At 47.2% G+C, this 10,169-nt stretch overlaps 1 protein-coding gene across 1 annotated transcript; it reads left to right on the forward strand.

Annotated features, from left to right (window-relative positions):
- Nucleotides 1-1,500: 1,500 nt before the first annotated feature.
- Fastkd3 (FAST kinase domains 3) lies at nucleotides 1,501-8,372 on the forward strand. Its single transcript, XM_051182637.1, has 6 exons — nucleotides 1,501-2,987; nucleotides 3,170-3,255; nucleotides 5,032-5,206; nucleotides 5,763-5,832; nucleotides 6,515-6,629; nucleotides 8,001-8,372. Exons 1-6 carry the CDS (start codon nucleotides 1,556-1,558, stop codon nucleotides 8,097-8,099), a joined length of 1,977 nt encoding a protein of 658 aa, XP_051038594.1. The 5' UTR covers nucleotides 1,501-1,555; the 3' UTR covers nucleotides 8,100-8,372.
- The last annotated feature ends 1,797 nt before the right edge of the window (nucleotides 8,373-10,169 follow it).

Here is a 10,169-nt window from a genome sequence, read left to right on the forward strand (position 1 = left end):
CTCCCGCGCCAAGCCTGGGGGAACTCATTTGCTGGGAGGTCCTAACTCGCAGAACTGGCCATCACTGGGGCTCCCACTATTACACACATCAGTAAGTAGTAAGTGTACACGGACCTGCACACGGGGACGGAGATAACCAAGAGTAAAATTAAAAACACAGATGTGGGGTACTGGGATCCCAAGCACCCCGAAAGGTTGTGCATTTGTAGGAAGCCGACTTTGGGTGAGCGAACCGACTGCAGTTGCATGCTCTTGCGGCTCATCTGCTGGCGAGCCGGGACACAAAACCAGGCTGGTTATGAAACAGAACTAAGGACCTGACAAGAGCTGGGACACAGTCCCAGCTGGGGCCAACGCCACACGTGCGGGGCGCGCGGGGTCTGGGGAAAGGGTGGCAAAGCAGCCTCCTCCCCACAGCACCCTGCCGCTCCCCCTGTGGCCCCGGACACCCAGCGACATCACCCCGATCCCCGTGGGTCCCAGTCGCTCCCCACCACCCGCGAGCCGCGTACCTGCAGCCGCGAACTCGTGCGCGGCACCGCCTGCGAACACTGCGCAGGCGCGCGCACACTTCTCACGCCCCACCAATAGAAATGCCCGCGGGACCTGGGCCAATCGCCGGACGCCGGATGTGGGCGGTGCCTGAGCGCGGCGCGCGCGCATGCGTGCGTACCCGCGGTGTCCGGCCGGCGAGGGACGGTGTCTGCGCGCGGTCGTTTCCCGGGCTCGGGAGCTCCGCGCGTGTCCCCCGGGCTCGGGTCCGCTCGGTAAGTTCCGTGCGGGTGGGTCCCCCGGCTCTTCCATCGCGATCGCCGCCCGCAGCCCCCGACTCGCGCTCCCGCCTGCTCTGTTCGCTCCTGCCTGTGCCGTTTACCCTGCGCCGCTTGCTTTTCCGTGGTAGTTTCCGTGCGGAAATTCAAAGTCCGGGTTCGAGCCGGGTTGCTCCTCCAGTCTTTAAAAGGAAAAAAAAAAAAAAAAAGATACATATATGTGTATACACACACATACCATAGAACTTGGTCCTTGAAGAGGACAGACACCCTTGTAAAGGCACCATGTGTGCTCTGCAGCCGGAAAAGGGCATGCTAGTAGACATAAAACATTAATTCAGAGAGATCCTTAGTACACATAAGGAGTTTATTTTTAAGGCATAGTTCATTAAAACACACACACACACACACACACACACACACACACACACACACACTTTGTGACACTGGCTAGAAAGGGGTGTGCAGGATTTTGGCGGGTAGCCTGTCTAGTTATGGTGACATTGTTGAGTGGCAGCCAATTAGATATGGAGGTTGGGACCAGAGAAGGAAGGGATAAGAGGGTTCCCGGGTTGTCTTATTTTCTTGCTCCTAGGAAGAGCAACCTTGCTGCTTTTTTTTTTTTTTTTAAATGTATATTTTATCGAGGTTCTTGTGTTTTAGTATTTGTCATGGGATACTCATTCTTAGTTTTGTCAACACTGATGTTAAGTTGTCTTTCGCAATATGTTTGACCATGGTGTTTTTTATTTTGTTCTCATGCTAACAGTTGTGAATCTGATGGCATGGCGTTAATCACCCTGTGGAGAAACTTGTGTCATGTATCTGATTTTTGGGTACCTGGATCTGTGGCTGCTTTGAAAATTCACCCTGCCAATAATCACGTCCAGAAAATAGTCAAAGGTCGTCTCAGTGTTTGGTTCTGTTCCCTACAACCCGAGCTGTTTGGGGTCAGATCCCATCATTCCTACTGTAAACGTTTCCGCTCAGAAAATGGCAATGACCTTCACCCAGTTGCTGAGCCCTGGTTCTCCAGAGAACAGGAATGGAACCGGCCGGAATGTAGTCTTAAGAACAAGGATGAAGAGATGCTTTCTAGGAGACTAAACAGCTGCATCTCCCCAGAAGAAGTGCTGAGTTTCATAAGCACCCTGGACACTGTGCCGGTCACTGTGGCGTCAGCAGCCTTGCACAGGGTTTGTGAGGTGGGGAAGAGACACGATGAGCAAAGGCTGCCAAAAGGAATCCTGGAGAACAGCGCCTTCCAAGATTTATGCTGTCAGTGTGAGCGGGATCCCTCACACCTGACCAGTGCTGGCTTGGTATCTGCTTTGCAGGCTCTGCCCGTGGATCCTCAAAGTACCCTGATACTGAGCCTCGTGGCGGAATGCCAGCGGCGTCTCCGGAGAGGCGACTTGGAAGCCCACCATCTCTGTATGCTTGGGGAGAGCCTGGTTAGACTTCAAGGCTCAGGTTGTGAGGCACTGGGACTGGTCCTTTGTCAACTGCAGCGTGAAAATTTGGAAACGTTTTCCACAGAGGATATTGTGGCCATGTATAGAATTCTGCAGGCGTGTCCTGGAAAAGTGGACAAACACCAGACATTTCTAAACACACTAAACAACTTTTCCCTCTCAATAGTTTCCTGCCTGAGTCCTAAATCTGTGAGCCATGTGCTCACCGCCTTAGTGGCTCTTGACCAGACTCACGCTCTTCCCCTGGTTATAAAGTTGGGCAAGTACGTTGTGAGATACATTCCTCGTTTTACTAATGAAGAGCTCAGGAAGGTCTTGGAGGCGTTTCTTTACTTTGGACACAGTGACAGGTTTCTCATGGAGGCATTAGAACAGCATGTAGCTGCCCTGTACCTCTCCCTGGACCCCGAGGTCACCAGCACCGTGATGGAGTACTGCAGTAGAAAGCGCATTCTTTCCAAGCCCATCCTCGATGCAGTTGCCGAGACTTTTGTTTGCCAGTCAGAAAAATTCTCACCTAGTCAGATTTCTGAATTAATCGAACCCTTTGGAAAGCTAAATTATTTGCCACCAAATGCCCCTGCTTTATTTAGGAAGCTAGAAAGCGTGCTGGTCACTCGTTTCCGTCATTTTCCGCCAAAAATGCTACTGAGGCTCCTACATTCATGTTCGCTGATTGAACGCCATCCGGTCAACTTTATGTCAAAAATATTCAGCCCTTTTTTTCTTCAACGGCTGCAAGGTGAGGCGGTTAAAAAATTAACTGTTGTAATCTGGGATGTACTTGTGTACTGTTTACATTGACTCATAACTCTAATGCCATTTAAAAGCATGTACCTTACAAGTGAATGAATTGTTTTATGATCATAATCCCTCATTTTGCATGGTGCCAAAATTCAAACTCCACAATTTATTTTTTTTCAGGTAAAGAGTCATATTTGGACAGAGTGAGCCTGGCACAACTTACCCAGCTTTTCATGACCTCAGTCCTAGAGTGTGCTTTCTATAAGGTGAGAATACAGACATGGGTGTCGTGGCTTTAAGTCCCCCAGGGATGCAGAACTTTGCCTTGAGCTGGAATGATCCCGTGGTATGGCCTTGTCTTTGGAAAATGTCCCCTTTCCATAGTATTCTTGTCTTAGCTGATGTGCTTCCTGTCACGTAGTTCCTTAGATTTCATCAGACATTCGAGGTTCACTACAGATCCCGGCAGGCCCTCACACTGCATGTAGCTGTTGTGTGCAGTGTCAGTCTCTGGACTGGACTGAATAGACACAGACTTAATCCTGAGGGCCTTCTTGAGCCAAACCCAAGATGTTGCTGGAGTTATCCTTTTCCACACAGCACTGTCCCTGTAATGAACAAACACACCTTGTTTGGAGTTGGAAATGACATGCCCTGGCCTGACTACCACATCTGCCACTCTCCACCCTGTGCATCTTAGAGCGTCTAAAGAATGATGTTTATGAATAGAAAGCATGACTCTAGCCTTTAAAGTTGCTTGGGTTGCTTTAATGTCTGTAAGGATAAAAGTTGCCTCCATCCCTTCTACTGTCGAAAGAGAAGTATGAACAGCACTTTCTGTGCTCAGATTTAGATAAACAAATGTGTGTGCCCCGTCTGCCTTTTTTCCATTTGAAGCAATGGGGCTGACTAAAAGATATAGTTTGTTTTTCTGAACCTTGAGGCCATTCCCAAATCCCAGATACAGAGCTTAAGCCACAGTTTTTGATTTTTGTGGCATTTGCTCTGCCATTCCGCTCTCAAAGCATTTCAGATTTTCTTTCTGATTTATCTCTGGCAACAATGCTATAATAAACATCTTTGAATGTCTTATAATCCTTGAGCCTTTCTAAAAGTCACTGAACTTAAAAGTGGGGTTCTTTAATAAATTTTGGGTAAAGGCAGGCATTTCCCCTGGCAGGGATACATACCATCTTTGTCCAACAGTAATGAAGGTGACAGCCGTGACTTGCAGATGTCATCACCAGTGCTATTAGTTTTTGAGTCCTTGTCATTTTGCTCTTGAGAAGGGCTGCCATGTTTCAGTAATGGTGTTGAATATGTTTTCAGGTGTTGTTTATTTCCTACAAGTTGTCTTCCTACAGCTTTAAGAACTCAGGATGAGACAAGTTAACAGTTATGAATGTCATATGTGTTTTCTTTTTGTCTTTAATTTTTATTGTTTTTATCTTATCTATTTTTTAAAATTATATATACACACATATATGTGTGTGTGTGTGTGTGTGTGTGTGTGTGTGTGTGTGTGTTGTTTTTTTTGACACAGGGTTTTTCTGTGTTTCTTTGGAGCTTGTCCTGGAACTCACTTTGTAGACCAGGATGGCCTTGAACTTACAGAACTCTACCTGCCTCTGCTTCTTGAGTGCTGGGACTAAAGGTGTGCACCACCAATGCCTGGCTGAAGCCCTGTCTCAAAAACAACACAAACAAAAACCTTAGTTGAGAATGATTATGACCTTGCAGCAACTCCCAGCATTCCAAAGAAGCTTGGCACTCTTGGGTGTTTCACTTTTAAACTGACATTCTTGTGTGTTTTACTTTTAAATTGAGCATTCTTGTGTGTTTTACTCATTTAAAAGATGTGAGCCATAACAGTCTTCCTGTGTATTGTCATTTTTAGAAAAAGGTGTGCCATGTCCTCGAAACACACCATGTATATATAGTAATTTTGCGTCAGCCTTTATCCCAGAAGCCTTCAACTCAACCTCTGCTCTTAGACATTTGATTTGATTTTCCTTTCTTGTGCTTGCATGCATGAATTTTAGGGCCCTAGACTCCTTCCTCAGTACCACGTGAAATCGTTCTTTACACCATGCTGCTCCATAGAGACCCCTTTGGATCTCCATCTTTACAAGTCTGTGGTGATTGGACTGATTGATCTTCTAGGATCAAGATTGTATTTTGCATCGAAAGTGTTGACACCCTATTGTTACACCATAGGTGAGTAGCTCAGGGGTCTTGCCTTGGTCAGGGCATCGTTGAGTCATATGTGGGACTTAATAGCCAGGGCTGTGAGATGCTGGAGGGAACCTTCTCTCGCCTGAAGGGAGGGATGCACACATGCTCACAAGCCACATGCCAGGGTGTGCGGTGCTTTGCTCACATGGGAAGAGAGCAGACCTATACACGGAGGTGAGGTCTGCAGCTGTCTGGCGTGAGCTTCACTCAAAGGGGTTTCTTCACTCAGAATTGAAGGGTTCAGGCTGGCCTGTTGTTACATTAGGAAGAGGAGGATGTACATGGCTCTTGGCAGGCTGTAGATGGCCTGAAACACCGCTCTGTTTCAGAGTAATTGTGACTGCTTAGTTCAAAGCTGGCTTGCTTGATCTATAGGCCAGTTGTTACTGTTCTCACCGTTGGTTGTGGCCATTCCTTTGCAGCCTCGGCCCTCTGATACAGCCAATAGGGAAGAAATGAAACCAGCACCAGGAACGCAGGAAGATAATGTTGTTGAGGGTCTCACACGAGGAACTTTTCCTTTTCTTCTTTTTGCCAGATGTTGAAATTAAATTAGACGAAGATGGATTTGTATTGCCATTCACAGTGGATGAGGATGTCCATAAAAGGTAAAGCTGGGGGTTTAAAGAGTTGAATTAGCAAACTGATGGGGTTTTTTTTTTTTAAGGCAGACAAGAACGAATCCGGAAATGAAAACACTGAACTTCCCAAGACTGAAGCAGCAAGCGCAGGGACCACACGGGTCGGGAGCAGCTCCTCTGTGCATAGGACACTTTAGCTTAGGATTGTTCTGAAACTCCCAACCATGAGAACAAGTGTGTCTCTGACTTTTACCTGCTCTTCGGACTCTTTTCCTCCTGTTGGGTTGCTGTGTCCAACTTGGATATGACAGCTTTTGCTCCCTCCTAACATTTTGTTTTGTCGTGTCTGGTTGTTATCTCTGCTCTTTTCTAAGGAGAGACAGGAAGGGAGTAGCCTGGAGGGCAGATGAAGGGGAGGCAGGGGAGGGACACTGAGGGGAATGGAGGGAGGGGAAACTAATCAGGATATGTTGTGAGAAAAGAATTTATTTTCAATAAAAGGAAAAAGTAAAGCTTATCATTTTTCAAAAATCCTTTCGTTTGGCAGACAATAAGATTAAGCGTTTTCCCAGCGGACTAAAGGACAATCTGTTCATTTGGTCCATTTAAAAATAATATTGACACATAGGAGTAGACAAATTCAAATAATCTGGCAACTAGACAAACACTGTACCTGTTTCCTGAATGACAGTTGCCTTCGCTCTCTCAGGGTGGCGCTGTGCATTGACGGGCCTCAACGGTTCTGCGCTGACAGTAAACACCTGCTGGGGAAAGAGGCCATTAAACAAAGACACCTGCGCTTGCTGGGCTACCAGGTTGTTCAGGTATGGCACCTCTTCAGAAGCAGTCTCCATGCGAGGTTGGCTTGTTCAGTTATGTACACTGGCACCAGTACCACTGTGGAGTGAACGGCAACCCATGAATGGAGAGAAGAGATCGGGCCCCCGGATGAGCATGGCGGAAGGGGCGTGGACAGCGTGGCCCCCCCATGACGGCTGCCCTGCTGTCTATTCGCAGTCTTGTCTGAGCGCGGGCACGGTAGTTATGCTTGTGCATTGCCAGCTTAACTGCTGTTCTATCGGTTCATGTGTAAGCAAGGGCCCCAGCTGGGCATGGATTGAATCTGCGGTCCAGCAAGGGCAGGATTGGTCCCAAGCCATCTCCGTTATTGTCTGCTAGTGGATCTTACAGGCAGGCCCAGCCTCCGTTTTAACTAGCCGACACTCCAGCAGACCACCATGTCCTGTCTAGTTTGTATCTTAGGCTTTGAATTTTCAAAGCTTGGTGTTCTCCAAAGTGGTACACACCTGTTTCCTTATCACTGCCTAGAATTGCTAAGTTCCTGGAGTAGCCTTTGCTTCAGTTTCTGTCTGATTTAGTGGGTAAATCAAGCAAGGTGGTTCCAGGGTCTTCATCTGCCCATAGTGTTTACATTATGCTTTCAATGGGGACTTTGTAAGGTCTGCTGGGGGATTGCAGTAAACATGGACATGCATGTCCTGTTGCAGTAAACACGGACAAATGTGTTCCCCCAGATGTCTTTAGTACTTATTAATGCCTCTCTAGCTTGCTTTCTGCTGCTTTTCCGTGGTACCATGCTCAGTCCCAAATTCATTTTCTGAAAGCTAGCCATGAAGTGTGTGCTCAGAAACCATTGTTTATTGCTTTAACCTAAACTAGAGATGTCTGTCTTAGCATTCAGGCCCATTCATGATATCCAGTTTGCACGCAGGTGGACCCCTCAGACACATGGCCTGCTACCTAGCCGGGATTCCCAACTCTGGTCCCTCCCCACCCCATCACTCTTTATTCCCTTTCCCCATCCTTCTCTGTTCTCTTCCCATGCCGCATCCCCCCCACCCCCCCATCTCAAGCCCTCCATTTTGCTCTGCTTCCTCCCCCTGCCCTTGCTGTTTCTGTAGCCAGGCCTGTCTCTGGCTTTTTGTGAACTCTAGTGGGTCATTGGCCCTCAGCTCAGTTTCCCCTTTTGTCCCCCTCCATCCCCTACTTAGCCCTCATGAGCACACTTAGCCCTCACATCCTGTGTGCGCCCATCTGCCACCATTGTGGAACTCCAGGGTCAGGAGTCAGGTGACCTGAGTGCTCTCTCTGCTGGAGGAAGGGGGTCACACACAAGGCAGAGGAGCAGCACAGTTGCCCGGAGGCAAGTTTTAATGGTTCCTTTCCCGTGACAGGTCCCCTACCATGAGCTGGAGCTGCTTACCTCAAGACTTGAGTTGGTTGAATATTTACAAAGAAAACTATTTCCTCAAAACTCTCCTGTCCATTGGTAACAAAGGAAACCGGCTTCAGGATTCAGAGTGAAAAACAAGACTGATGAATCTACGAATCAGCTACTCTATGGAAATGAGTTTACAGACTTGGGATCTGAAAAGGGTCTGTGCTGTTCTATACCATGTATACGTATACTGATGATAAAGTACTATTTATATGTGCATTAGTGGTAAATTTTAAAAAATTGACCTAACACCGATGTCATGGATGTCTTGACTGCGTCAAGCAGGGACATTCAAATATAATAAAGCAGTGTAATGAGTAACAGTTAATTGTATGTCTTGTTATTAGGATTTGTCTGCCAATGAAGCCATGTTCTTAGAGGTGTGTGTTTTTTAACACGGGTCAGGAAGACATTGTACCTTTGTGAAGAAGGATGGAAGTGAGAAAGTGGAACTGTTTAGGTTGGGTTTGTTTGATACCCAGAGGGATTGAGAGGGAGCTACACTGTTCTATACATGGGACCCCGCTTTGTCTGGGTGCAGGCTCAGAGGACAGGTGGGAGGAGCTAGAAACCTGGGTTCTACCACAGCTGGTCTGTGACCTTGCACAGGGACAGCTGCAGCTGACCAGCCACCACTCCGCTGAGCACGCTGACACCACCCTCCTGTGTCTCTGGTGCCTTTGGGTCTAGGTCGCTTTGTGTTTTACCGAGTAGTGGACTGGCTCCCAGAGGATGAGGGCTACACTGTGTCAGTGTGGCCTTGGTGAGCTACAGCTCAGTAAGAATGGAGGTCCAGGCTCATCATGGACTTGTGTTCAGTGCCGGAGAAAGAGTTTTGTGATTGTGGATGTCCCTCCCTCCTGCAGGACCTGAGCAACATTGACACAGGTTGCCTCAGTTGACTAACCTAGAGTTACATGGGAAGAGGGAACCTCAATGGCCAAGATCAGACTTGCCTGTGGGCATGTCTGCGGAGCATTTTCTTGATAGTTGATGTACAAGAGCCCTGCCTGCGGTGGGTATTGTCATCCCTACACCTTATAAAAACAAAGGCTGTCTGAGTAGAGAACCAGGGAGCAAGCCAGTGAGCATCTTAGTCTATGGTCTCTGCTTGGGCTCCTGCTTGAGCTGCCCTGGCTTCACTATGGGCTGTGACGTATAAACTCTTTCTTACACCAAGTTGCTTTTGGTCATGGGCTGATTACAGTAATGGAGAGTAAGTTTGCACAGGTTTTGTTTTATACTTTTAAGGATACTGTGACAATACCACAAAGTGTGTGGGTCATAGTAGTCCTCACAGTTTGGAGGCTAGAAGTCCAGTCATGGTGTCAACAAGATCCGTACCTTTGAAGACTTAAAAGAGAGAATGCTTCACCAATTCATCCCTTTTCTAATGTCCCTAGAGTGCCTTAGTTTGTACTGGCATCTACACATGGCCTATTTCCCATCTCTCTCTCTCTCTCTCTCTCTCTCTCTCTCTCTCTCTCTCTCTCTCTGTGTGTGTGTGTGTGTGTGTGTGTGTGTGTGTGTGTGTGTGTGTGTGGTGTGTGTTTGCCTTTTCAAATGGCTGGACATCTTATTGGGGTCTTATTGGTGTTTCTGCTTCTGTGCATCACCCTGCATCCTGGTTTTGGTGTGGCATTCTTGTAGGGATTTGAGCCATGTTAAGGCTCATCCTAAGAAAGTTAAATCTGCAAAGACTACACTAGTAATACAATATTCACACATACCTGGTGTGAGTAGTGACCATGGAAGTACATGTAGAACCCATCTGCAAAGGTCACAGTGATTTGTTTTAAATCAGTGTGGCCATCTGGGGCACGGGGACCCTGGCTGCTGTGCTTGGTGCAAAGCAAAGGGGACAGTCACAGGAAAGGAGGCTAGAATTAATCCTGAATCTGTTTTTTTTTTTTTAATAGAAAACCTGGAAGAGTATATGTTATAAAAATAGGTTAGCTAGTACAGTTTTTGGCTTCACCAAGCAGCGTGAATTAGGCAAACTGTCGTAGCTAGATCTCTATAAATTGAATCTCCGTGCCTCTGATCTTTGTGTCCATTTGCTGTGGCAGCAAGCATATCCAGGTGATACCTCAAAGCACCATGTATTTCATAATTTTAAATAAGG

The sequence above is a fragment of the Phodopus roborovskii genome, unplaced genomic scaffold, assembly GCF_943737965.1.
Source record: "Phodopus roborovskii unplaced genomic scaffold, PHOROB, whole genome shotgun sequence".
NCBI classification, from domain to species: domain Eukaryota; kingdom Metazoa; phylum Chordata; class Mammalia; order Rodentia; family Cricetidae; genus Phodopus; species Phodopus roborovskii.